This window comes from Mirounga leonina, unplaced genomic scaffold (genome assembly GCF_011800145.1).
Source record: "Mirounga leonina isolate KUSES-001 unplaced genomic scaffold, KU_Mleo_1.0 Mir_173, whole genome shotgun sequence".
In the NCBI taxonomy this organism is placed as follows: domain Eukaryota; kingdom Metazoa; phylum Chordata; class Mammalia; order Carnivora; family Phocidae; genus Mirounga; species Mirounga leonina.
In genome coordinates this window covers 89,841,095-89,867,976 of record NW_023270447.1, presented here as the reverse complement: position 1 = coordinate 89,867,976, position 26,882 = coordinate 89,841,095, and the positions used below count along the sequence as shown (strand labels likewise).

The window sequence follows — 26,882 nt, the reverse complement described above, 5'->3', positions numbered from 1 at the left end:
CTTGGGCTACACGCAAGGGAAGTTAGCATGGTGTCCTTTACCAGATAGGAGCTGGCAAGCTGAGGAGGGTTTGAGGGAGAAGGCGAGAGATCCACTCCAGGCACATAAAATTCCAGAGGCCTGGGCAGTGCACACATGGACAATGGGTAGAGGTGGGGACCGGATGTAGACTCCAGGTCCAAGCTGGAGAGAGGAAGCACATCGGGTGCAGGTGGCCTTTGACCCTGGGAAGTAGATGAGCTCACCAGCAGGGAGAGTGTGTTCAGAAAGGACACTCTGGGGCATCTCCATGTTTGGAGGTCAGGTGGAGGCCAGGGCCCAGCAAAGAAGGCTTAATAAGAGGCTTGGCAGTGAGTTGACGGCTGGTCCAGGAAGCCAAGAAGAGTGGAAAGAGGCACCTGTTAGGGAGTGGCCAAGTCAGATGAGAATGGGAAACCCCCGGCGTTGGTCGTGGGGAGTGACAGCTGAGGCCTCAGGGGGTGGGTGAGGGGGCTGACTGGTCAGGATGTGGCCGCCGCACGAGGAAGCAAAGAGCAGCCTTCCCTCCAAGGATACGTGCAACCTTCCAAAGCTTCCTCTTCTGTTCTCTTATAAGAGGCAAGGAGATTCTAGACAATTATGATGCCCAATTGCCATATATGGAAATGGAGGCTCAGGAGGTTAAGAACTCACTAGGGCCCTGCCCAGTGAGCTAAGAGTCAGGGTGGTGGGTGGTGGCCAGGGCCAAGGGCAGGGACTGGGACTGGAATGGTCACCCTTAGTGTCACTTTGGCTAGAACTTGATGGGCTGGAGCCAGTGGGATGCTGAGGCCCGAAGTACCCTCAGACCCTGCTCCTCTCCTCTCGGTGACTCTCCACAGGGATCCCAAAATATAACAAAGGCTCCAGCCTTGTGCCAGGTGACAGGCCCATGCTGAGGGCTCTCCAAGCACGTCTCATGGACGCTTACTGCCCCCACCCTGCAGGTGGCTTTGAGAACAGAGACAAGAGGCAAGACCGTGACACAGCTGGGCTGGGCTCTCGCCCCAGGTCCTTCTTATACCCAGATCCTTCTCTGCCTCTCTCACTGAGCGATCTGAGACTTCTGTACATAGTCTCCTCAACTGAAAAGGGGAAAAATGCTAGCACTTATCCCGTCAGGTCCCTGAGGGGACTAGATGAGACAGCATGTGGTCTGCTCATCACAGTGCCTGAAACAGATCAATCATTTGATAAACGGTACCTACTATCACTGTTATCAATTATTATTATGACTACTATTATAAATTCATCTCTCTCTCCATCCAGATGAATTGATTTTGTTCCATGTGCTCATCCATTTTTTTTTTAAGATTTTATTTATTTGACAGAGAGAGCACAAGCAGGGGGAGAAGGAGGAGCAGGCTCCCCACTGAGCAGGGAGCCCGATGTGGGGCTCGATCCCAGGACCCTGAGATCATGACCTGAGTCAAAGGCAGACGCTTAACGACTGAGCCACCCAGGCGTCCCAATCCATGGTTTTATAATCTCCCCCCCAGTGAGCATTCGGGGGGGGGGGCCTGCCCTTCTTGCCTCAGGCCAAAGTAGAAAGGGGTAACAAGGCCAGGACCCCCTTTCCCACCCTGGCCCATCTGTCTGCCCCATGGTGCTGGGGCCTCCCGGGCTGGAGGCTGTGGCTCCCAGAACAGAGAGGCTGAAATACTAATAGGAATGGCGATGAGCTGGAGCATGTATGGAGCGCTTCCTCTGTCCCAGCGACTCCAGCTGGGGGGGCAGCCACTGGCCCAGCAGGAGGTTGTGGCCATGACTGCACCCTCCTCCTCAGGTCCTGCTCTGCACCAGCTTCTCAGACCTTCTCAGACCTTCCCAGGCTGGCTGGACACCCCTGGATCCCGGGCATCTGCCAAGCAGGGGATGCTAGGGGGGCAGGGCTCCTGGCAGATCTGGTACCCCAAGTTCTGTACATTGCCTCAGGCCTCCCCGCAGAGATCTCAGTGGGTCCTGGGTGGTGGCCCCCTCAGCCTCTGATCCCCAGGACCCCAGCACTCACTGTGCCTTGGTTACGGGGTGAATAATTCAGGCCACTGAGTGTCGGTCATGAAATATTAAGCAGGCTGTTACTGTCACATCGGTATGTGAATGTGTGGGGGTGGGGGGCAGGATGGCACTGGGGTGTGGAGGCTGGTGACTGCAAGCCAGAGCGTTCCTGGGAAGAGGCGTGTGGGTGAGTCTCTGTCGCCGGGTGCCATGTCAGCTCGTGCACCACTCCCCTGACTCAGGTCGGGAAACGGAGGGCAGCCAGGCATGGTCCCTGTTCCACCCCAAATGCGCGAAGTGCCGCGCTCGGCATCAGGCCCAGAAAAATGGCAGCTCTGTGTCTGGGGTGGGGGTGCCCATGTCACGAGTAAGGAGAGAGCAGGGAGGTGCCCAGGAGGGCTGCAGTTGGCCTGAGGGACGGGGGTCAGGGAAGCGGACAGGAACCAGGGTTTTAGGGACAGGGAGGAAGGTCCAAGGGGTGTGTGAGGGGAAGGGACCAAGTCATGTCGGGGGTGAGAAGAGGGTGGGTGAGTGGGCAGATAGAGGAGGACTGGGTGGCCTGGTGCCCATGTTAATGGACAGCTGGGCGGCACTGGGATGAGGGAGGGAGGGCGTGCATGGACATTGGTGGAGAGTGTGCGACTGATGTCGCCAGTGGATGGATCGGGAGGCGGATGGATGGGAAGACGCTTAGTCAGGTGAAGAGGCGCACTTCCTGGGGCCTGGAGGGCTGATGCTGCACAGTGGGACTCAGCCCGAGCCTCTGAGACCCGCTGTGGACGGCGGTGGCCAGCTCCTGTCTGGGCCTGGATTGTGTCTCCACCTAGTGTCCAACTATGGTAACTGCGCCCTGGGCTGTCCACCCCATTACAAAGTCAGAAAAACCGAGGCTCAATCAGTGGCGGGGCCAACTTCCCTGTTTTCCAGCAGCACTCCACCTTATGGGGTTGATTCCCAGCTCCCCAGGTAGGACTCCTCTTCAGCAGCTGGGGAACAGGGATGAGGGGCAGAGACAGCTGCTAGCTGGACCTCAGGAAAGCTCCAGGAGTGAAGACAGGGGATGGGCTTTCCTGTGTGTCTACTACATGCACCAGGCCCTGCATCACAAACATACACTCGAGTGCCATTTACCAGTTGTGTGACCTTTAGCAAGTCACAGCCCCTGAGCCTCAATTGCCTGTCTGCAAAATGGGAATGACAATAGGACCTAAGTTAGGGCATCCAATAAGAACCTGCCCATCAATATCACAGCATACCAGAAGTGCTCCGTGAATGGTGGCCACCTGTAGAGTTTCAATTAACAACAGGCTATCCAATTGAATTTTAATTTAGATGAACCACAAATAATGTTTTAGTATAAGTCTATCCCATGCCGAAAATGATTTCTTGTTTCTCTGAAATTCAGAATTAACTGGTCATCTTGTGTTTTATCTGGCAACCCTACTACTCTGCCCTCTGGGAATTCAATTGCCCCGGGGGGAGACAGAAGCCAAAATCAGTTATGTTCAATCACGTATGACGGGCAGTCCATGGAGTGAGCCCAGGGCCATATGGGGCACAGAGGTAGGAAAGGTCTGCTCTGCGTGGGGAAATCAGGGAAGGCCTCACGGAGGAGGGATCTGGACTGAGTCTTAGGGAGGAGGAAGGAAGGGCATTCCAGATAGAGGGGGGACCCGATCAAAGGCATACAGGTAAGACAGAAGGTTTGGGACTCACAGTGATAAAGGGTTAATGTGGCTGAAAAGGTAAGAAGAGGCCAGATCTCCACATCCTTGTAGACCTTGGTGAAAAGGTGGGCTATTTACTGAGGACCAGGGACTAGCTCAGTCAGGTGTGCACTGTAGAAGGGAGACTGCTGGAGGGGGTGGCCGCGCCAGAGGGGCCCCCCTGAGGGAGGCTGGCATAGGACCAAGAGTCCAGACCGAGTCAAGTACAGCGCGACCCAGTGACTAGACCTTCGCCAACTCACTCTCCCAGCCCTCCAGAGCTCCCCAAAAGAGCGCGAGGGGCGTAAGAAGGCTTTGGAGGGAGGTGGGAGCTGAGATCCCACGGTGGGTGCTGTGTCTCTGCAGGGGAGTGAATGCCCAAACCAAGAACGGTGCCACGCCCCTGTACCTGGCGTGCCAGGAGGGCCATCTGGAGGTGACGCAGTACCTGGTGCAGGAGTGCGGCGCGGACCCGCACGCGAGCGCCCACGACGGCATGACCCCGCTGCACGCGGCGGCGCAGATGGGCCACAGCTCGGTCATCGTGTGGCTGGTGAGCGCGGGGTCAGGGCGGGGCGGGGCCCGGGAAGGGGCGGGGCCTGCGCGAAGCGGCCTGCACGGAGGGGGCGGAGCCTGGAGGGCCTGGCGCCCAGCCCCCGCCCCTCTATCCCGCGCCCCCTGCCGCCCAGGTGAGCTGCACCGACGTGAGCCTGTCGGAACAGGACAAGGACGGCGCCACGGCCATGCACTTCGCGGCGAGCCGCGGCCACGCCAAAGTGCTCAGCTGGCTCCTGCTGCACGGCGGCGAGATCTCGGCCGACCTGTGGGGCGGGACCCCGCTGCACGACGCCGCTGAAAACGGGGAGCTGGAGGTGGGGGCGGGGCCGGAGCGGGGGGGCGGGGCCGGAGCGGGCGGGGCGGGGCGGGCGCCCTCTGCCGGCGCCGAGCTCTCAGCACAGCCCTGCCCCGGCAAGGGGGTCCGGGCGAGCGGCCGGGGTCCTCAGTACCTGGCCCCTCGCAGTGCTGCCAGATCCTGGTTGTGAACGGCGCGGAGCTGGACGTCCGCGACCGCGACGGGTACACGGCCGCCGACCTCTCGGACTACAACGGCCACAGCCATTGCACCCGCTACCTGCGCACCGTGGAGAACCTGGTAGGACCCTGAGCCCCTGGTTATCTCGTCCCCCACCCCATCCCCACCTCCCCCCAGGGGTAGGTGTTCTTACCCCTTTACCACGGAGGAAGCTGAGTTTCGGAGACATGAAGCCCCTGTCCGAGGTCACACAATGAGGAAGTGCCCTAGACCATTACCCTCTCTCAGCCCAGAACCACTGACCACTGAGGAGTGAGGGAGTGAAGGAAAAGGGTCAAGGAGAGGAGGACCAGCAGCATCCTGGTAAGCAGGAAGGCGTGGAGAAATCACGCTCAGATACCGATGGGGATAGTCAAGTTCAGTCACCTGCCCACAGCCCACACTAGTAGCTCATTTAACTCTCCACCGCCGCTGAAGTAGGTGGTGTTAATGTCCCCGTTTCATCCAAGGTCACACAGCTACATTATATGTTTGCTCACTTCATGGCTACTTCATAACTGGAAACGTGTTACCTTTTTAAATAATTTTATTATGGTTGTACAGAGGTGAAGTCACCTCCTGGGTCTTGAGCTCAGGTCTGGTTGGCTCCAGGTCCAGGGCCCCGCCTTATCTGATGTGCTTTGGGGCACGAGGGAGGACAGAGGGTGGGTTTCACAGGTGCCTTCAGGAGGACCAGCTCCAGGGGGCAGCCTGGCTGGAAGAGGGGCTGGGAAGTGAGGCCCGGAGGGGAGAGTGTGGGATGGCCTCCTGCCCATAGCACTGTCTGCCCTGTGCGCAAGCATGGGGGGGGGGGACACCCTGGATCTGGGTGCTCCAGAGCACAGCAAGGGGGGTCAGAGACTGCAGCTGGACCCGAGGAAGAATTTTCCCCCCAAAAGGCCGCCCAGAGAGAGTAATGGTCCAACAGATAGTGAGTACCCTGTCAGCAGGGTATACCAACAGAAGTGGATGCTGTGAAGGGCATTTCTGAACCAGAGGTGGTTCCTTCCCACTGAGAGAGTGTATGATTCTGCTTTGAGGGTGGGATGGGGGTGGCACCTCCAGCCACTCTTAACAGCAGCTACAGTTGCAACAAACATGATTGCATGAATTCTGACTCCGGCAGGTACCCTGCCCAGTGCTTTATAGTATAATCTCAGTCTCCACTGGAAACTAACACTAATAGTTGACATGTATGGCATTTACTGGCTACCATACCCTGGCACTCCACTAACTTTTAAAATCTTTTTTGTACGCTCACGAGGCAGGAAGTACTGTTATCCCCATTTACAGATAAACTCAGGGGTGCCTGGGTGGCTCAGTTGGTTAAGAGTCTGACTCTTGATTTCAGCTCAGGTCATGATCTCAGGGTCTTGAGATTGAGCCCCTCGTCAGGCTCTGCACTGGGTGTGGAGCCTGCTTAAGATTCTCCCTCTCCCTCTGCCCCTCTCCCCCCACACCCCCACATGCTCTCTCTCTTTAGGTAGAGAAAGGATAAGTGACTTGACTTGCCCAAGGTCACTTAGCTAGTAAGTGGGAGAAGTGAAATCTGAAGCCAGCATTCCAGGCTGCAGAGCCAGTACTCCTAACCTCTGTGATCCGTGGGGTCAGAGCTGGGCACCCTCAGTGCCCACTGCTGTCAGCCATGAAAAGAGCATTTTTAGCTGCCCACCCACCCAGCCCAGCCCCTAGGCTTTCCCTTGGCTCATGGAAGAGGCAGCAGGGCCTGGCCCCCCTGAACTGGGTGGGGTATGGGAGCCCTTGGTCCCCTCACCCAGAGAGGCCCAGGTGCAGCAGTGACAGATCCAAACCACGCAGGATGCTGGCCCAGAAAAGGCAAACACTCCCACAGAGCCCCTAATTACAGGGCCAATGAGCATGGCTGCTAAGCTGTTACCTGGTACTAGGCTTGCCTCCCACTCCCGGGGGGCCTGTGACACTTCTCAGGCAGGGAGCGGGCCCCGGGTGGAGGAGCAGGCTTGGGCAGGAGGCAGCCTACAGAGCCAGCGAGCGGGCTTGCCGACAGCAAGGCCAGCATGGGCAACGTAAGCAGGACCCCCACCCCAGCCCGCTCCCATGCCAGGAGGGTCAGGGCTGTGGGCAGGGGCACAGACAGTGGTGGGGACAGCAGGCTTCCAGCCTGAGCTTGGGCTGCCCACCAGACTCAGCTGGGCCACCCCAGGCCCCACCCTTTCTCCAAGGGCCCCATCAGGAGATAGGGGCAGGGCTGGTGTTGGGATTTGCCCCAGTAGAACAAGGAGAGACAAAGGCTGCTGGCCAGTAATGGGGAATTAGTCCTTCCTGCAAGTTGTGGGCATCCCCCATGCCTCCTCTGCCCCCAGCAGCTGTGGCACCTGAGCCCCGTCCCACAGATACACTGGAGCCCAGTCCCTCTAATGAGGAAGGAGAAGTCTTCCCCTTGGGGTCCAGACCAGGGCCCCCTCTTCTGACAGTCTCTCAATCCCCCTGAGCAAGGAGTGGCTGGGGTGGGAGTTTCCCAGGAACCTGTGGTCCTGCTGCCAGGGGGCCTGGCTTCTTCCCCTGGGAAGAACCTGAGAGACATTCTCAGAATGGGGAGGGAGCCCAGAAAGGGAAGCGGCTCGGCCTAAGTCACACAGCAAGGATGCGCCTGAGCAGGACCCTGGCCCGGAGGGGCACGCTGGTCTTCAGGTCGGGCTGTCCTCATTGCCTCCCCTCCCTTGCAGAGTGTGGAGCACCGCGTCCTGTCCCGGGACCCGTCCGCTGAGCTGGAGGCCAAGCAGCCTGACTCTGGCATGTCTTCACCCAATACCACCACGTCAGTGCAGCCGCTGAACTTTGACCTCAGCTCGCCCACCAGCACCCTCTCCAACTATGATTCCTGCTCCTCCAGCCAGTCCAGCGTCAAGGACCAGCGCCCCCCACGCCGTGAGTGGGCCGGGCTGGGAAGGGGGCGGAGGGGGCATGGGACTGGCCACTGGGCCCTGGCGGCCAGCCTCGGGCCCTCTCTGCCCACAGCTGATGCTGGAGGCTGCCCGGGTCACCAGGAGGGGCTGCTGCTTGTGGGGACGGGCAGGCGACACTCGTGCTTGTCACAGACACACCTGTGCATCCACAGGGACTCTCCCTCCGACGGAACCCCCATGCCCCGCGCATGTGATTCATTGTCCTCACTCACACACGGTGTTCCCCAGACTGTACACACTAGTCCCAGACTAGTCACACTCAAGCATGCGCACACGTACGTGCGTATGGGGACACACAGCCACACACACAGCCCCCCTTCCATACCCCAGATGTGTGTACACTTGGCGCATAATACACACACGCCCCATGTCCACAGACCGTTTGCAAATACAAAGAAACACCTGTGTGTACTCACAAACCAACACAATGCACAAACTGACTCACTGAGCACACCCTGAGCATGGGTGGCCTACAGAGATGGTGGGGTGCCCTGCCATTTGGGGCGCGGCCGTCCATACTCCTGCCACCCCACCCTGCTGCGTCTGACCCGAGGAGCTGCCCCTTCACCCTCCAGGCGGCTGTGCCCCACCCACCGGCATGCCCTGGTGTTGAAAGCCCCCTGGGGCCTCCCTCCAGACTTGAGTGCATGGTTTCTCCCCAACACATGCAGGGCTAAGGCAGGGCAGGGCTAAGGTGGGGCCCTGCACTGTTGGGGCCCACAGTGGAGCCATCCCGAGCTGCATCCCTAAGCCCACCTCACCCCTTGGTGAGTTGCTTCTGGGTGGAAGAGGGCCTCAGTCCTGGGGGACAGCCTCTCTGCAAACTCCCAAACGCAGCCTTCCCTCCCTCCCCAGGGCTTCCCAGCTCAAGAGCTGCAGATGTACAAAACTACATGAACATGCTGAGTTCGGAGCTGGGCCGGCCCCGGGGCAAGATGGAGAGAACCACACCACTGCCACCACCACCCAGCTTCCCTCCGCCGCCCGCACCCCCGGGCACCCAACTGCCCCCACCCCCACCAGGCTACCCAGCTCCCCAGCCCCCCGTGGGGCCACATGCAGCTGACATCTATATGCAGACCAAGAGCAAACTCCGCCACGTGGAGACGGAGGCCTTCAAGATGGAGGTAGTGAAGCTTCACCCACCTGCCTGCCTCCCAGCACTGCGACTGGGCGGATAGGCAGCGCCTGAGGCCAGGAGACTGGCTCGTGGGCACAGGGTGGGGGGCCCTGGGCCAGTGTGGCCTATTTGAGAGTCAAAGCTCTTGGCCAGCCCCCTGGGGACCTAGGGCTGGGCACTGGAGACAGGCAGATGAGTAAGACAAAGCCACTACCCTCCCGGGAGCGGGGGATGGGTGAAGGAACGTGTAATCAGACAGCCGTACCTCTCAGGGACCTGGGTCCTCCCTTACCTCTTGCACAGAGTGGCAGGGTGGTCACGGTGGTCATTGGCAGAGAATATGTGCAGACTGCCTCTCCACAGCCCTACACATGCCCACAGCCCCAGGCTCAGGTAGAGAATGGCTCCCACGGGGGTGTCTGTGCTCCCGGGGGGAGATGCAGGTGGCATGGCTGTGAAGGGCCACGGGGAGGGTGGAGGCAGGGAGAGAGAGCACTAGCAGGACTCCGCACTCAGAGGGGGCTGAGGGAGGGGTGAAACTGAAGTTGGCTCCCCAGTTTGGGGCTTGGAGTGCCCAGGTTGGTGGAAGGGCCAGTCCTGAGATGGGGGCCATGAGGTAGTGTCCAGCGCGGGCACACTGAATGTGAGGTGCCCGGGATGTCAGGGCCTCTGGCATCCTGGCTGAGGCTCCGAAGCCAGAGGACTGGTCTGGGGAGCTGAGAGTCCCAGGCAGGGAGCCCCATAGGGGATCCTGGGGTCCTGGCTGGTCTGGGAGGTGGGGGACAACCTGAGACCACAGGTGGCTGAGTATGGGGTAGAGGCCCCTGAGGGGCCCGTGGGAACCCTGACCTGTAGCTCTCTCTCAAGCCCAAGGCAAGCGACTCCAGAGGCAAGCTGAGTAACCAATTTGCCCACAGGTGACCCAGGTCACAAGGCCACTGGGTGGGGGAGGGGGCAGGACAACCTCCACAGCGACTCCACCCTGCCCTCACTGCCATCCTGGACCAAGCTCTCAGTTGGGTCCCCTTTCAACCCTATGAGGTGGAGAGGGCCCAGGGGAGGACTGCAGGGGGCCGAGGGCAAGCGGACTTTCCCTGGAGGCGGCTGTGTGAACCCTGCCCAAAGCCACAGGACAGGTGGCCCAGCCTGTGCCCCCTCCACTCCCCTGCGCACCAGGATTTCGAGGTCCCGTGCCCCTACCCGGTGTGTGCGTGCAGGGCCGCAGGCGACCGGCAGCTCCACAAAGGGCCCTTTGTGTGCGCGGTGCGCCTCCGCCCCCTGGGCCTGGCCCCTGTCTGACCGCCTCGGGAGCAGGGTCGCGGCATCCGCGCCTCGGGGCTGCAGGGGGCGCCGAGGGGCCCGACTGGCCCAGAAAACAAATCCTGTGGTGTCGGGTTTCCTGCAACGAGAGCCGGTTCGGGTGGGGCGTGGAGGTCCGGGGCCACCGCGGGGACGCAGGGGCGCGGGGGGGGGGGGGCGGGTGGAACGGGACAGCCCCCGCACGGTCCCTCGGCCTTTGGCCCTGCCGCCCCATGTCCTTTTCCCTGGGCTGGGCTTAGCGGGGGGGCAGCTGCGACGGGGCGGGCCACCGCGCTGTCATCCGAGCCTGCCTTGCCGCCCCTGAAACCTGAGGCTTAGGCGCGGGTGTCGGTGTCGCTTACGCGGATGTCGATGGTTTCCAGATGCCGGAGGGGAAGGGCGGGGGCGTGACCCGGAACCCAGGGGTACCAAATATGGGGGCTCCGCTGCTCGCGGTCAGGCCCGCATTCTGTCCGCGGGGTTTGGAAGGGGCCCGCTGGGGGAGGAAGATGGAGGCCGGGGTGCCCGGCGCCTAGCGGAGGGAGAGAGGCGCAGGGGCGGGGCCACATCTGGCTCGCGGGGCGGGTAGGGCGCGGCGGCTGGTTGTGGCGACGCCGTTGGAGCCCCCGTGGCGTCCCCTATTGCTGGGAGTGGGTCAGCCCGGGATTGGCGGGCCCTGGGTGATGTCAGGCCGACAGAGCTCCTAGGCGCTCTTGGGCGCGGGCGGGCAGGGCTGGGCTGTAAGCTGAGAGGAAAGATCAGGTGGCGCAGGTGTCGGGTCCGTGCCGCCCCCGCCGCCAGGTGCACAGCGGGGGCCACCGGCGCAGTCGCAGGTAGGAGCAGCCCCGGGGCCGGGCGGCTGAGAGCCCTGGGCAAGCGGGAGCTTAACAGGACAAGGGCTCTGAGGGGGGCTCCCTCGCCGGAGTCCCCGAAAGAGACGGTTCGGCAGAGGCGTGGGGACGCGCCGGACGGTCGGGTGGCCGGGAGTGGGGTGAGGCTGAGGCCTTAGCGCTGGCTGAACCGCGGGCTGCCCCTTCTCCGGCTCCCCCTGGCGACTGGGCTGGATCAACCCGCCCCCGGTCCCGCCCCTTCTAGCTTCAGTGGGGGCCCTTGCGGCCCTGGGCCCGCGCCCTGAACCCCTCCCTGTGGGGCCGACCGAGCCTGCCCTTCCCCAGGACCCTCGCCCCATCTCCGCTCTGAGAACAGGAGGGTCTGGGAGCCCGGCTGGCTGCACCCTTTCGACGGCCGCTGGCCAGGAGCCCCGGGAATGTGAAGGGCTGGGGGAGGGGCGGGGCGTGCGAGGCAGCCAGGGACCAGTGCCCGAAGCCCCGCCACCGCTGTCTTCCGCAGCTGAGCTCCCGCGACGGCCGCAACGGGCTGAGGAGGCAGGACTCCGGCCGCAAGCCCCGCGCCTTCAGCAAGCAGCCCAGCACGGGGGACTACTACCGGCAGCTGGGCCGCTGTCCCGGGGAGCCGCCGGCCGCAGGCCCGGGCATGGCGCACAGCGAGGAGGTGCGTGCCTGCCAGCCCGCACCCGCCGGCCGCCCGGGACCCGGCCGGGCCTCCCGCGCCTCACTCGCTAGCCCCTCCGCTCCCCCGCAGGCGGCGCTGCTCCCCGGGAACCACGTGCATAACGGCTGCGCCGCGGACCCCAAGGCGTCCAGGGAGCTGCCCCCGCCGCCGCCGCCGCCGCCCCTGCCGGAGGCCCTTAGCTCGCCGCCGCCTGCTCCGCCCCTGCCCTTCGAGGGCGCTGGCCCTGGTGGCGGGCAGCGTCGCTCCTCCTCGTCCACAGGCAGTGAGTAGGGGCGGGTTGAGGGGCGGGGGCCGGCGCTAGCCCTGAAGGGGCGGGAAACCTAGACCTCGCTCCCTTCCCAGCTGCGGCGGCCCTAGCGCTGACTCTTCCTACTCGTTCTTCCTGCTGCAGCCCCCAGCCCAATGAGGGCCGTAAGGGAAGGCTCTGAGTTACTTTAGTGTGAGCCCAGGCAAGTCCCCTTCCCTCTCTGGGTCCACGTCCCATCCAGCAGGGAAGGCCTCCCGGCTCTGGTGTCTGGTGTTTCCAAAGAGCTGGTGCTCACAGGAAGCTCCGAGAAGCAGAACTAGTTTCAAGGAGGCAGGGCTGTTGGCCAAGTTTTTTCCTGCCCCATGTCTATCCTATGTCTCTCTTCTGCTCCTCACCTCTCTCTCTTGTTCTTCCAAGCTAGCTACAGCCTGAGCTCTTTTCAGATGCTTCAGGGACTCTTCCCAGCCAGATACCGCCAGAGGCCCCAGGCCAGCTAGGACATGGCTCTGGGGACAAGGCCAGTGACCCATCATGCCCTGCCCCTTCCCTCCTGATGACCCCTCACCCCACCTTCTTTTTAAGGTATAGACTGGTGACCAGGACTCCTGGGCTTCTGTAACATGGCTCAGACTCCTGCATGCCAGGGCTCCTGTAAGGCCCAGGAGGTGGTGCCCGAGTGCTGATGCGCCCACCCAAGCCTGGGAGGAGGGGGTTGCCCAGCCACTCAGTGCAGGGACCGTGTGTGGTGACACCAACAAAAGTGTCATCTCCCTAACTAGGAGTGCAAGGGTATAATAGGGTCCAGAATAGGACCAGCCTGGGCTCCCTAGGGTACCTGTGGAGCCTCAGCCCCTGCAGACCAGAGCCCATGGTAGCATGCTCACCACCACCTAAGCCTCCAGAATGGCCCGCAGCTCTGAGGTTAGCTTTTTCCCTCTGGGGCAAGGCTGAAGCTAGGAACAGAAGAAAAATAGACTCGGGCTTCTCCAGACACCACTTCTCAGCAGAACCTGGGCTGGCTGCCCTATCCCAACCCAATGCCAAGATTGAGGCCCTTGCTAGGGAGGCCAGGGCCAGTGGCAAGCCTCATGGACCAGTAAGGGCAGGAACTGGGCGGACCACCCTTGTGGAGCCCCAGGGCACCCTGAGCCAAGGTCAGATGAGCTGGAAAATTCCTTCTCTCCTCTCCCCTCTCCTCTGCGCATCTCCCTCCCCTCTTCCTGCCCTCCCTTCTCTTGCTGTCCCCGCAGTCCTAGCCTCACTCCGGCTCCCTCCCTCTCCTAACTTCGCTGTCACTTCTCTCCATCCCTAGAAGTGAGAGTCCCCAGGCACAGGAAGAGTGAGTAGCTGCGTGCGTGGCTCCTGGCTGAGGGGTGGGGTGGGGAACAAGGCACGCTCAGGGAAATCAAGGCCCAAGGACCTGGGACTTTAAAAAGGGCAGGGCCAGGGGCCAGTAGGCCAGGGGTCCTCCACACTACAGCCACCTTCCTCCTTCCCCTGCACCCACATGCACACCCACGAGTTCTGCCCGGGGCTCAGTTTTGCCTAAATAAATGGACCTGTTGCCAGTGCCTGCCTGGCACCTTTTCCTTTTACCCCTCCTGCTTCTCGCTCAGGGATCCCCAGCGCCGGGGAACGTAAGAGTCCCCTGTCGGCCTGTTTTGTTGCCCTCACCCAGCCCTCACCCCTCCTCAGTCTCTAAAGACAGCCCTTCCCAAACCCCAGTCACCTCCGCTAGCCCTGTCAGAAAATGCAAACTCGTGCACTGGGTACTTGCATGTTTTTCACCCGGCCCTTCTTCCTCGGGGCCTTCATCCCATATCCTTAGTAAGGGCTCCACTTTCCTGGGTCCCCCAGAGCTGAGCAGCGCTTTGCCATTAAGTGTGCTATGGGCTTGCAACCAGTGTGTCCACGCGCATGTCTGTCTGTGGGTATGGGGGCTGGGGAGGGGACCGGCTGGGTTCTGGCATCCAGGGTTCTGAGTCCGTAGAGCCATGGAGGCCCCCGGCGACTCAGTCCAAGGGTCACTGAGTTTTGCTGATGCAGAGCGGGCTGGAGGGAGACTCCACCCCGGCAGGGCCGAGGCAGGGAACCCAGGACAAAGGTCGGGTGGCTGGCCCCCAGGTAGTGTCTTGGAGCTGGTCAGTCAATGTCCTGGGCAGAGACATTCGCTGGAGTCCCCAGGGTCGGCCCAAGAGCCAGCATGTACTCCCGGGGGCTTCCAGGCGGGGCCCGGACGCCCCGTGAGTAGGACCGGGATGATGGTGTCCGCCCCTCCCCAAGCTGCGAGCGGGGAACCCCCCTCTGGGGTTCACGAGAGCCGCCCAGCGGACCTGGGACCTGGAGAGCTGCCATCTGGGGCCCCGGCCCCTCCTGACTTGGGGAGGGGGCAGCAGAGGGTCAGATGGGGGGCGGCGGGGACGCAGGCCCCGTCCCCGGCCAGCACCGCCTCTCCTGCCTCCGTGCAGGCAGCAAGTCTTTCAACATGATGTCCCCCACGGGTGACAACTCCGAGCTACTGGCTGAGATTAAGGCGGGCAAGAGTCTGAAGCCGACGCCGCAGAGCAAGGGGCTGACCACGGTGTTCTCGGGCAGCGGGCAGCCTATCTCCCAGGTAGGCGGCCCGCCAGCACTCCCGCCCCGGTTCCCCTCGCCCCTGCCCGCCAGGCCCTCAGTGTCGCCGCTTCGCCCCGCAGGCGGACTCACCGCTGCCTCAGGCGTCGCCGGCGCCTTCACGGGCCCGCAGCCCCACCCCGCCGGCCGCCGGGCCCCAGCCTCTGCTCAATGGCAGCGTGGCGCCGGCGCCGCCCGCCACCCCGGCGCCAGGCGTGCAGCTCGACGTGGAGGCGCTCATCCCCACGCACGACGAGCAGGGCCGGCCCATCCCGGAGTGGAAGCGGCAGGTGATGGTGCGGAAACTGCAGCTGAAGATGCAGGAGGAGGAGGAGCAGAGGCGGAAGGTGGGCGGGGTGGTCTGCACCCCAGAGGGCCCAAGGGTCTGCACCTGGGCCCTCGGCCCACCCCCCACATCATCCCCCAGGCTTCCGGTCCCTTTCACTTCAGGTGGCTCCCATTACCTCTGGGGGGAAAGCAGGCTTCCACGACCTCCCTGCCCTGGGACTGTCCCCAGTCTCCACCCCTACCCCGCCCCCCAGCAGCCCGTCTTTTAGTGAGATGGCAAAGTTCATCAAACTCTAATGTGCTTCCAGTCGCCTGCGATCTTGTAAAAATGCCTATTCTGATTCAGGAACTCTGGGTGGGGCTGAGATTCCGTGCTGCTAGGAAGCTCCTGGGTGAGGATGACCACACTGGTCCAGGGACCACCCTCGGAGTAGCCAACAGGCTTTTGGTTGGAGTTGGCCTGGCTTGGGCTCTTCCCCTGCATTGCCACTTTCCAGCCACGGATACTGAGCCTCATCTAGCCTAAGATATTTTCTTATCTGTCAGATGACTGATCATCACTGGCTGGCAGGATGGTTTGCCCGCTCAACACGTTTCCTGGGTGCTGTGTATGTGACACGCACTGTTGTAGCCTCTGGGGGTTCACGATGAACCTTTCAGGGCTGCGAAGAGAGGAGGGGTGGCAGGGGATCAACCAACAAGCAAACACAGCACCTTAGTAAAGCCATAAGTGCCCCCCAAGAATACGAAACAAGGTAATGCGAGAGCCTGAGTGAGCAGGGAGGCCTGTAAATGGGCTGTTACCATACAGTGGCGCTGTGATGGGGCATGCAGAGGACTGGGACTGCCCTAAGCCCACCATCGTATTTGGGCTGGAGGCGGCGTTAGGGAAGGAGGAAGTGATGTCCAAGGTGGACTTGGGAGATGAGCAAGAGGCGGACTGGGAACAGAGTGGGGCAAAGAGCAAGCAGGCTCCGAGACTGTATTAGGAGAGGGGTGGAGCTGGAGAGGTCAGTGCGGGTCAGATCACCAAGGCCTGGACTTGAAGAAAATGGACTTTCTCCTGCAGCAGTCAGGAGCCTAGGAGAGGGGTTACGTGAGGAAGTGGCCTCATCCTATTTGTCTGTGGGGAACGGATTGTAGTGGGTCAAGATGAACTGGGAGGCCTGTGAGGATGAGGACACCCCCCCCACCCCCCCACCCCCGCTCCAGGGCTGGAGAAGCCCCGCACTCAAGTGAGAAATGAACGAAACTGTCGGAAGTTCCTGGCGAGCCTATTCTGGTGTGGGGACTAGGAGCGAAAGCTGTGTCCAGGCAGCTGGTTCAGCTGGGGCAGCGTGCACAGGGAGGGCTTGGGCTGCAGGGGGCGCAGAGAAGGGGTCATCGGTCTGGGCGAGGCCTCGAGGGCATGCGGACGCGAGACGGGGTGGGAAAGAGCAGCCTTACGTCGCAGCTTCAGCGCCTTTTGCATGTTCCTTCGGTGGTGTAATGAGCAACCTAGCCAGGTGTGGAGACTTCGTCTGCCCGCCCAGTTTCTGCAACGGCGCCCAAGGAACCCCGCCAGCGACCAGAGAGGACACTGCCCAGCGCCCGGAGTAGCGGCCTGGGCCGAAGCCTCGCCCCAGTGTAATCACCTGCCGGCCGGGCTTGGCCCATCCCCGCCATCACAGCCCCGCGGAGCCATTACACCACCCGGGGCATGCAAATGGCGCGCCCCGGCGGCCGCTGCGGGAACCGGGCCAGAGGGAGACGCGCCTCCCTCCCCTCTCTTGTCTTCCCCCGCCTTAGCTGACGGCCGCCAGCTCGTGCTGCTACCCCCGCGAGGGCTGGAGGTACTCCAGCGCGCACAACGCCATCCTCGGGCCCTTCGGCGAGCTCATGACCGAAGCCGACATCCTCCGCATCGAGCAGCAAATCGAGAACCTGCAGGTGTTGCACAAGGCGCAGAAGCTGGAGGCGCGCCTGGAGCAGCTGGAGCTGGAGCTGGAGCAGCTGCTGCCGATCTCGGCCGCCCTCTCGGCGCCGCGCTTCACCGTCGATCCGCGCCGCATGCACGGCCGCGCCGCCAGCCTGCCTGCCTGGTGCAGCAAGATCTCGACGCTGCTCAAGAGCATGGCCACGCTGCTGGCCGCGCTGGGCGGCCGGCCCGCGCACCTGGCCGAGCTGCTGGCCGCCGACACGGGCCAGCCGCTGGCACCGCTGCCCGACGCGCCCTGGCGGCCGGGCCCGCTCTGCCTGGGCCGCTCGCACTCGCTCAGCTGGTGCCGCGAGGCCGTGGCGCGCGAGATCCTCGAGTGCGGCGTCTCGGTGCGGCACCTCCGCGCCGTCTACGAGCTGCGCGCCCAGGGCTCGGCGCCCGCGCGCGACTCGCGCCGCAAGCTCTCGCTTCCCGCCGGCGCCTCCGGCCGAGAGCCCATCCTCGAGGAGGACTACGTGGCGGCCGGCGCCGGGGAGCCCAGCGCCCCCGCCGCCAACGGCTTGCGGGCCGCGGGGGACTCCCTGGGCGCCTTGCGCCCGCCCGACGCGCCCGGCCACCAGGCGGCGCTGCCCGAGCCCGAGCAGCTGGCGCGCCGGCCGCCGCTCTCCACCGAGCTGCGCGGCGTCCAGGACTACATCGATATGCGCAAGGAGCGCATCGTCTACCTCTTCCTGGACCACTGGCGCAAGTGGACCTTCCGCGGCCCCGGGCGCCGCGCCCAGGCGCGCCTCCGCAGACTGCTGCCGCGAGTGGTGGCCGCCGGCGCGGGCCCGGCCCCTGAGGCCGCCGACGGCCCCGACGGGCGGCTGCTGCGCCTGCTGAAGCAGCGGCGGGTGGTGGGCAAGCTGCTGGGCCACTGGCGGAGCCTGCTGCGGCAGGTGCCGGCACGCCCGCCGCGCGGCCCGGGCCTAGCGCACGGCCTGTACTGGCCCGAGCACTTCCTGCCGCCCCTCGACGGCGGCGCGCCCCCGCGCTACGACAGCCTCACGCTCGACCTCTTCATGCTCGGCTACTTCCAGCTGCTCGAGATGGGCCTGAGCCGTGAGGAGCGCAAGTTCCGCCACCTGCTGTGCTACGAGATGTTCGACCGGCTGGGCAGCCACCCGTGGGAGCTCATCCGCCTCTTCCACCGCGTGGTGCTCGAGCAGGTGGAGGCTGGCCGGCGCAGCTGGAGCGACGGCTTCGAGGACCTCAGGCGCCAGTTCTTTGGAGATAGCCCGGAGGCCGAGCCAGCCCGCGCAGATGAGGCCGTGAAGGAGCAAGGGGAGGAGAAAAGAGAAGGGGAGGAGGAGAGGGAGCCGGCGGAAAAGGTCGCTGCTTCGGCTCAGATGGTGGACTGGCCAGAGGGGCAGCCCGAGGCCCCAGCTCCTGCGCCGCAGCCCCCGACCCCACCTCCGCCGGCCGCACCTCCCCCGACATGGGACCCTCCTAGTTCCGAAGCCCCTGCCGAAGATCCCCTGGAGTTGGTGTCTGAGATGGGCGAGTTCAGCAACGAGGACATCTGCCGCTACATTGACCGCAGCTTCTCCTTCTGGAAGGAGAAGGAGGCAGAGCTCTTTGACATCTGAGCAGAATTCGGAATTTCCCCTCAAGCATCTTAACACGGGCCTGAATGCCTGTCTGATGCCCTCTGGAGGCCAGAAGCGGGCAGGAAGAACCCAGAAGCCAGCAGGGTGGCCTTGGAGAACCCAGAGTGCCCAGGAGGACCGGGCTGCCGCAGCCTTTGAAACCCCACCATGGCCAGATGCGGGGCGGTAGCCAGAATGGGCAGGGCAGGGCAGGGCACAGGGCAAACCAGGTGTTCCCCTCTGGCCCTACAATCTTGCCTGGCTCTGTGTCGGAGCCGGGTGGAAGAAGCAGCCCCTCGAGTGAGGGACCGTGGCCCCCCTTGGGGCAGTGTAGCGCTCCTCTCTTTGGTTTTTCACTGGAATTCACAGCTACTTCTTTGAGGTCAAGGGAGCCACGTGTGTCGTGTTCCGTGTGATGTGTTCTCCTCTGTAAACCTCCAAGTAATAAAGCTCTTTGCTGTAAGCCGCCCGTGTTGGATGCGTGCCCCCCTCCTGCCAAGTCAGTGCAACCACACAGTTGCAGACGTGGTGTCTACTCTACTCGGGACTAGGACACACAGGGCCCAGAAGGTTCTTCACGCTGGAGGCCAGCTTGAGCCTCTCTGAGCTGGCTGGATCTGTGGGGGCCCACGTAAGGGTCTGCCCAGAGTCTGGGTCAGGGGCCTGGGGCCATCTGTCAGCTGTCCCGGTGGGGAAGCTCATTCTCTGCTGCTCCCCTCCACCTTAGCTCTGATCTCTCTGATGCCACCTGTAGGACACAAGGGGCCTGAGTTACAAGGGGCCAGAGCCTGGGAGGCTCCCTTTAAGGGGACTGTGGCCAGGCACCTTCATCTAAGTGCCCTGTAGAAGGACATCTGTATCCCATTGTCCCTGACTGGTGCGGGTCCCCTGGGGCTGGGGGTGCACCCCTTCTGTCCCCCTACCTCCTCGCCCATGCTGGTCCTAAAGCTCTGTGCTTGTGTTTCAGGAGGAAGAGGAGGAGGCCCGGCTGGCCAGCATGCCCGCCTGGAGGCGAGACCTCCTGCGGAAGAAGCTAGAAGAGGAGAGGTGAGCTGGGGAACCAGAAGCTTCAGGGTCTGGTGGGATGTCTTGATCATGTCCCTGACGTGGTGGCACCAGATAATGCTATCTCTTTTTCCTTCTAGGGAACAGAAGCGGTGAGTGTGGGACTGGGCCCGATCTGCCACCCCTCCCCAACCTAGGCACCGTGCTTTTGCCCCTTCGTCCAGCCCCATTTGAGCACATCCCCTTGTCACTCAGGTCTGCAGCACAACCTCTCTGCTCCCAATGATGCCACCAGCCTCCTCTCCCCCAGTAACTGAGACCCTGCCTCAGAGTCTACATCTTATGCCCTCACAGCCTTGTTCCCAATTACCCAGGTCCCGTCTCCCATTAACCTGGCCTTCAGTTAACCCAACCTCAGGGTCAATAACCTTGATCTCTGTCCCTCAAAACAGAGTTTCTGCCCCAGTAATCTAGCCCAGTGCTGATAGAAGTATAACGCGAGCCACTATGTAATGTTAAATTCTCTAGTAGCCACTTTGAAAAAATAAAAAGAGGTGAACTTAACATACATATTTTATTTAACCCAATATATCAAAATATCATTTCAATACATAATCAGTATAAAAGTTATTAATGAGATCTTTTTACACTTCTTTTTAAAAAACAGTCTTTGAGATGCCATGTGCATTTTACCCCTACAGTACTTCTCACTCTGACATTTCACATGCTCAGTGGCCGCACGTACTTGGTGGCCACCTTGTCAGCAGTGCAGATCTAGCCCCTATCTTATAATAACTGTTCCTAATTACCCACCACTGCCTCTCAGTAGTGTGGTCCCTCTGCTCTCCGCAGCCCGACCCCAGTACCGCCGAACTCACCCCCTCCTCAACCTCTGCCACACCCCTGACCCAGCACCACTGTTTCCAGTAATTCCCCAGCCAGCAATAATTCATCCACAGCCTCTCACTCACCCAGCTCGTGTGTGTGCCCCAGTGACTCCAGTCTGCCCTCAACCAAGCCCCTCTGGCCCCCCACCAGCCCTGCTCTTGTGCCTCCTGACCCAACCCCAGTCCCCTAGCCCTTCTGCCCCTGGAATTCAGTGCCCTGGCCACCAATAATTAGCCCCTCTGTCCTCAGCAACCCAGCCCCTGCCCTCCGTAACGCACTCCTTGCCAGCCGTGAGCCCCTCACGGTGCCTGGCCCACCCTCACACTCGCCCGCCGTCCTGCCCCCACACCATGCCCAGGAAAGAAGAGGAGCGACAGAAGCAGGAGGAGATGCAGCGAGAGAAAGAGCAGTCGGAGAAGCTGCGGACGCTGGGCTACGACGAGACCAAGCTGGCGCCCTGGCAGCGACAGATCATCCTGAAGAAGGGGGACATCGCTAAGTACTAATGCCGCCCTCCTGCCCGCAGCCTCGTGAGCTCGAGGGGCCCCAGCCTGCGCCCCGGCCTGCGCGGCCCGGGGCGGAAGGGCTGGGAGCCGCGCTGCCTCCCCCTCCCGCGCTGGAACCCCTCCCTGACCCCGCTCCGGCCCCCGCAGCCCCAGCCCGGGGCGACGCTGGAGCGCGCCCGCCGCCGCAGTCGCCCAGAAAAAGTGCCCAAGCAAGCTGTTGACGCAGAAAGTTGCTTATTTGCATGCCCATTTGCATATATTTGCATGCCCGTTGAAGGTCGCCAGAGCTCTCCCCGGCCCCGTGGGTGGTGGCTTTTGTTTCCCTGCGGGGCGCGCGCGACCGGCTGCAGCCCCCTCCCCCGCACCCCGGAACCCGCGTGGCCGGCGCATCCTGGGCGGAGGCAGGCCCCACGCTCGGGGAAGGGGTTTTCCTCCCGTCCTGACCCAGATCTGTGCCCTGCCCGCCCGGGCCGCATTTCCTATCCCCGCCGAGGGCTTCCTCTCAGTCGACTGTTTACCGAGAAGCGATGAAGACAGCAACCTGCCCGTCGGGACGGAGCTGCCGCTCCGGGGGCCCATCGTCTGCCCTCCCCCGTCCCGTGAAGTCTGCCCACCCAGGCCCACGCTCCCCGGACCCTTCCGCGGCGCCGGTGGAGAGAGCGGGGGGCGGGGGCCGGGCACTTGTGTCTCCGCCTGCTTCCTCCCCGCCCCCCCATCCGCACCCCCATTAAAGCTCTCAGCCGCCGGGGCTGACGTTCACGCTCTAGCGCCGTCGCCGCGACTTCCTCTCCCTTCCGGGGTAACTGGGGCACGGCCGGGCGGGAGGGGCAGCCTGGGAGCCAAGGGCCACAGCGGCCTCCACCGTGGGTCCCCGGCCCTGGGGCGACAAGACTTCCGGCCCCCTTTCGACGGCCCCGGGAAACCAAGCCCGGGCCACTTAACACCCCAGCCTCGCGGCAACACCAAGCAGTAGCTCTTCTTCACAGATTTAATACCGAGGCCTCACGGAGCTCAGGCCCAGAACCGAGCCGTCTCCCGCCCCCTCCCGACATCCGTCCGCGCTCCTTTGCCCCACCCAGTAGCCCGGGGCGCGCCGCGGCTACGCAGGGCCGTGCCAGGAGCTGCATAAGTGACATAAGATGTCTACACGCATAAGTAACCGTACTTAGGGCTTCTGCAGGGGCCGCCGGAGCCCGGGGGCGGCGGCGGGAGCCCTGCGTCACGGGCCGCGCTGCAGGCGGCTGCGCAGGTCCTCGGCGCAGCCGTCCAGCCCCATGCGCTCCAGCGCCGCGTAGACGGCGCCCAGGCCCGCGGGCTGCTGCTGACGCCAGCGCTTGAGCATCTCGTACTGCTGGTCGCGGAAGCGGCCCACCTCCACCTCCACGGCCTCGATCTCCGCCTCGCGCAGCCCCAGGGTGCGCACGAATTCCTTCCAGCGCCGCGCCGGCACCGCGTCCATCACGTCGTAGAGCTGCGGGCCGGGCTGGAGCGTGGCGGCCGCCGAGCCTGCAGGGGGCGCTGGCGAAAGCGGCGGCGGCGGGCCTGAGGGCGGGCCGGAGAGAGCCCGTGGGGAGCGCGAACTGCCGCCTAGGGGCGCGGACGCGGGTGGGGCAGGGCAGGGCAGGGCGCAGGCGGGAACCCCGGGCAGGCCCGGCCAGGGAGGGGTCCGCCCGATCAGCTCGGGATGGGCGTGGGCCGGTGGTGCCTCAGGAAACTAGTGCTCATCTGGGCCTCAGGAGAATGGGGTCCAGGCCTCGGGCCAGTGAGGTCTCTTACCGAGAGCTCTGCTGTGCCGCCGGTCCCAGGGCCATGTCACCTCCGGGCAGGGCACCTCCCGGGTCTGGGGGGAGCCAGGGGTCCAGCCGCTGCCTACCAACTGGACGGTGTGGACCTTCTCGCTATTGCCGAGTGGCGCTAGAAGGGTGTGGGTGCTGCCCTTGGGTGAGAGGTGGGTGGCCTGGAAGCCAAGAGAAGCCCCAGGTCAGCCCAACTGGCCTAGTAAGGCCCCTCGTCTGGGGTCTCTGGCCCGGAGCGGCTATTCCCGGGCGCAGTCAGCTAACATTCTCCAAGGCTGCCCACGGCAGTCGGCCATAACCTGCTGTGGCCCAGAAGAGCTATTTCTTCTGCCTGGAATACCCTGCCCTCGCTGCCCTGCTCTTGTTCCCCCAACCCTGTCGGAGGCCTGGCCATGGCGGCACTCATCCCACGGAGCCGGTCTGGGCCCCAGCAGATTGAGAGCCACTTAGGGACAGGTGCTGTGCTTCTCTCAGTCACTCCGGACTCGGTGAACTCACGCTGTTCATCAGGTCTACTCTGTGCCAGCCTCGTGCCACACACTGGGGATCACGAGTTCTCATAGGGCCCAGCCTCTCAGCTCCAGAACGCTGAGGCCTGGGCGCTTGCTCACCCTCTTCCCGGAATATTACTTATACGCTCACCGGTCGGGGAGTCAGGGCCTCCGTCCCAGCTTCATCTGCCGAGAGACAAAGAGCATCACATCAGCAACCAGGCAAGAGCCCTAGACCTGGGCGCTGGTCCACCTCCTCTTGTGTTCCCCTATACCACCCCAGCCCCCAGCACTTTGCATCGGGGGTGAGTGGGCTTACCCCTGAAACGTGTGCACATGTGCCTGTACTTACTAGCACCCTTGGGCTTGCAAGTCTGCCAGCGATGGTAAGTGTAGGTCAGCACAGCACCAAGCAGGAGTGGGACCACCAGGCCAGCCAGGAGCACCTGGACCCAGAACACTGAGAGAACAGCTGGTGAGGGGTGGGTCGTAGCCCTCCCCCCCATCTCCCTTTGGCCCGTCCCAGCAATCCTGCTCAAATTCTCAGCACACCACTTACTCTGCCTCCAGCCACAGATAGTCACACAGGGCTCAGGACAGCTCCCGAGGGTGCTCCTGCAAGGAGAGGGAGTGGGGTGGGAGGTGAGGGAGAACACACCAGGAGGGGCTACCCATCTTCTCCATCCTGGAGGCCCTTCCCTCCCCAGGCCTCTTCCCTGGGAGCCACACTACCCAGGAATGTTCCCAAAGTACTGCTGAAATTTCAATTGTGTCCCCAGGAACAATAGCGACAACCACTATTTATGGTGTTTCTTGTAGACTAGATTGAGGGTCACTAGAATGTCAGCTCCATGAGGACAGGGATTTGCCTACTTTGTTCCCTGTTGTATCCCCAGCATCTAGAACATCTCTGGAAAATGGGAGATGCTTCATACACACTTGGCTGAGCAGACGAATGGATAAAGTGCTTTACCCCTTACTCTTAGCCCTGGGGAGAACCAACTAACATCGCCATGTTCACACGGGGAAGCCACAGATCAGAGAGGCGAAGTAACTGCCCAAGATCTCCCGGAGAACAAGTGGCAGATCTTGAGTCTCAGCCCAAGGTTTGAACGTGACTCTCTATAAAATGACAAATCCTATGCTTCTTTAATGTATAGCTGGAAAGAGGACTATAGGACAGTCTGACAGAGAGTGAAGATATGCCCCCTATTTATCCGTCCTAAGGTGACTGCAGATTTCCCTCTAGCATCCAAGGACCAAGCTCCCTCCCCCTTCCCTGAGGTCCCCACTCTGCTCCCAGCCTCCCTTTCCCTGTCCCAGGGGCAGCCAGGAAGTTACGTGGGGCAGGGCACGCAGCTGTTGCCATATTCATAGAAGCCAGGCAGGCAGGTCCCACAGTCGGTATCTCTGGCAGAACCTGCAGTCCAGGAGATGGCTTGTGGGTCCCGAAGAGAGAGAGGGAGTTAGGGAGGGTGGGGGTAGGTAGCCCAGAATGGGGATACTCACAGGGCACCCGTGTGTGGCGGTGCAGGGCCCTGCAGTCTGAGCATGGGTGGCAGCGGAAGGGCGAGCCGATCTTGCAGGACTTGACCAAGCACTCTGGGAACCAGCCTGGCTCACAGCCACAGTGGGTGTCCGCCACCGTTGAGCAGTTCGTCAGGGCCACTTGGGAGACTGACCAGAGTGTTCAGGGAGATGGGGAGAATGGAGGCCATCAGGGCCAGAGGCCCCCATGGGGACTGGGGGCAGATCCCCTGGAAAATGGAGATGGGGACAGACCAGACAGAGGGCCACCCCCCAAAGGGAGAGAAGCATGGAGATCGCCACAGATCAAAGGCTGAGACATATACAGGGATAGGAGGGTCATCAGGAAGAGAGGGGGCAAAGGCATCTTAGGGCAGGATGGGGGGGAGGGCCTGGCACACATGGGCACAGGGCTGTCACACCCAGAGGTTAAGCCCAAGCAGCCCCCGCCTTCAGAAATACCCTGGCCATGGCCTGTCCTCAAGAGCCCCCCACTGAGAGCTAGGCCCCTCACCCTCCTCATCACAGGCCTGGCAGCGAGTACAGCGGGTCTCATGATGGTTCTCCCTGGCCAGGAAGGTGCCCCGGGGGCACGGAAGGCAGGTGGCGGTTCCGCAAGGCTTTGGGCAGGGGGCCTTCAGGTAGTGCCCTATGGAAACCAGACCCAGGTCAGACAGTCAAAGGGGGTCCCACTTTCCCCTCTCCTCCTTCCTATCTCTGGCTCCCTATTTCCCCCACCCCAGCTTCCCCTGTCTCCTGACCCCGCCTGACCCCATCTCCTCTGTCTGCCCTCACTTCCCCCCACAACCCTCCCACCCCTTCAGCGGCTCACCTGCTGGACAGCCCTTGCAACAGAACAGACTGTTTCTCTTCTGGAAATTGTAGGCACAGTCACACTTAGGACGGGGAGTGCTGTGCTGGCCCTGGGCGCCCGGCAGCACAAGGAGCAGGACCTGGAGGACGGGCGCTGCTGGCTCCAGCAGGGCTCACCGCGCAGGGCCCCTCCCTGCCCCATCTGCCCCACTTCGGCGGGGGGGAGGGGGGCGCCCGCTTGCTCTCAGAGCAGCCCACTTCTCCGGTTCTTGAGTAGAGGAGGTGCCCATGGACGTGGGGTAAGCCGAGCTTCCCTCCCACCGTGCGCGGAGCAGGCTTGGGAGAAGGAGAGCAGAGGTCTCCGGCCAGCTCCTCTCACACGTTTCCCCTCCGCCAGGGCACCGGCGCAGGCTCAGGCAGCCCCATCCCCACTCGTGCTTTCTGGAAGGTGGGGGACCCAGAGCTTTCCCTGCCTGGGGCCCTAGACCCCTCTGGCCCCTGGGCGGGGGTTTCCTCTCAGCGGAAGGGCCCCGCCCGGCTGAGCCTCTAACTAGCTGAGTCTCTAAGTCGAAAGGGGGGGTGGGGCTGCCACGCTTCCCAAGGAAGTTGGGCCCCTTCATTCACAGCGCGGAGACCAGGGCCCGAGGTCAGGCTCCAGGCCGTCCACACCCGTCTGCCGCGCTCCCAGTCTGCCGCGCTCCCACTCACCGCAGCCGCCGCTGCCATGTAGCCCCCCAGCCGCAACTCCATGGCTCTTGTGGCCTTGCTGGGCCCTCCGATGGCAGGCGACAGGCGTGCGCCAGCCGGGGGCTTCCCCGCTCTGCCCGCTCTGCCCGCCTGCTCTGCCCCAAGCCGCCCAGAGGAGCCCGCCTCAGGGGAGGGGGTCAGGGCGGGGCCCCCAGCCCACGCGGCCTGCCCCTGTGCACCTGAGCTCACCTGAGGCGGCCCGGGGGCAGCAAGGTGTACCCAGGACACGGCTGCATCCAGGTCCCCACGCCTGGGTCCTAGCCTCAACTCTGAGACTACCACTTCCAGGTGAAGTGACTTCCCTCCTTCGGGCCTCAGCCCTTCCTCAGCCATGAGGGGTTGGGCCAGAACTACGCAGGAGGGAGACCCAGCCTCCCCAGATACTGCCTGGGTGTGGGTACGGGGCCCCTCCCCTAGAGGGGGGTCTAGGGGGCATTATCCCTAGAGCCTGAGACACATCGCCTACCCTGGCATAAGCTTACAGGGACTGCCCAGGGCAGGGCCTTCTGAGGCACCTCGTGGGAGGGAGCACTTCATGGGGGGTCTAGGGTGGACCTTGGGGCTGAGGCAGGGGGTGAGGTTGATCTTGGGGTGTTGGTCTGGTCACCTCTGCCCTGTTCACTCACTAAGGCTCTTTCGCAGTCTCCTCCACTGGTGCCCTACCACAGATGGAGGGGGACAGGAGGGAGACAGGAGCGGGATGGGGGACAGGAGCGGGACAGGA

The 26,882-nt window shown here is 62.9% G+C and overlaps 2 protein-coding genes across 5 annotated transcripts in view; one reads left to right on the top strand and one right to left on the bottom strand.

Annotated features, from left to right (window-relative positions):
- Nucleotides 1-20,894, top strand: part of ESPN (espin) — a 29,706-nt gene extending 8,812 nt beyond the window's left edge. The window contains exons 3-15 of one of the 3 annotated variants that reach the window (XM_035019915.1): nucleotides 4,089-4,275; nucleotides 4,412-4,594; nucleotides 4,744-4,875; nucleotides 7,500-7,701; nucleotides 8,595-8,866; nucleotides 11,509-11,670; nucleotides 11,761-11,953; nucleotides 13,251-13,277; nucleotides 14,407-14,552; nucleotides 14,635-14,898; nucleotides 19,353-19,432; nucleotides 19,531-19,542; nucleotides 20,637-20,894. In XM_035019915.1, the coding sequence (XP_034875806.1) occupies nucleotides 4,089-4,275; nucleotides 4,412-4,594; nucleotides 4,744-4,875; nucleotides 7,500-7,701; nucleotides 8,595-8,866; nucleotides 11,509-11,670; nucleotides 11,761-11,953; nucleotides 13,251-13,277; nucleotides 14,407-14,552; nucleotides 14,635-14,898; nucleotides 19,353-19,432; nucleotides 19,531-19,542; nucleotides 20,637-20,784 (2,008 nt within the window). In that variant the 3' untranslated portion in view covers nucleotides 20,785-20,894. Of the gene's footprint in view, nucleotides 1-4,088; nucleotides 4,276-4,411; nucleotides 4,595-4,743; nucleotides 4,876-7,499; nucleotides 7,702-8,594; nucleotides 8,867-11,508; nucleotides 11,954-13,250; nucleotides 13,278-14,406; nucleotides 14,553-14,634; nucleotides 14,899-19,352; nucleotides 19,433-19,530; nucleotides 19,543-20,636 lie in introns of all 3 variants that reach the window. The other 2 variants (XM_035019917.1, XM_035019914.1) reach the window with 2 other exon arrangements.
- Nucleotides 20,895-20,899: 5 nt separating this feature from the next.
- On the bottom strand, nucleotides 20,900-26,846 carry TNFRSF25 (TNF receptor superfamily member 25). 2 transcript variants are annotated; one of them, XM_035019918.1, is made up of 10 exons: nucleotides 26,120-26,846; nucleotides 25,431-25,551; nucleotides 25,113-25,247; nucleotides 24,581-24,748; nucleotides 24,413-24,491; nucleotides 23,631-23,686; nucleotides 23,424-23,531; nucleotides 23,223-23,257; nucleotides 22,561-22,741; nucleotides 20,900-22,326 (listed from the first exon to the last, which is right to left on the bottom strand). In XM_035019918.1, exons 1-10 carry the CDS (start codon nucleotides 26,489-26,491, stop codon nucleotides 22,004-22,006), a joined length of 1,578 nt encoding a protein of 525 aa, XP_034875809.1. In that variant the 5' UTR covers nucleotides 26,492-26,846; the 3' UTR covers nucleotides 20,900-22,003. The 2 variants fall into 2 exon arrangements, with proteins under 2 accessions (XP_034875809.1, XP_034875810.1); XM_035019919.1 differs by having other exon boundaries at nucleotides 26,348-26,846.
- Between the last annotated feature and the right edge of the window lie 36 nt (nucleotides 26,847-26,882).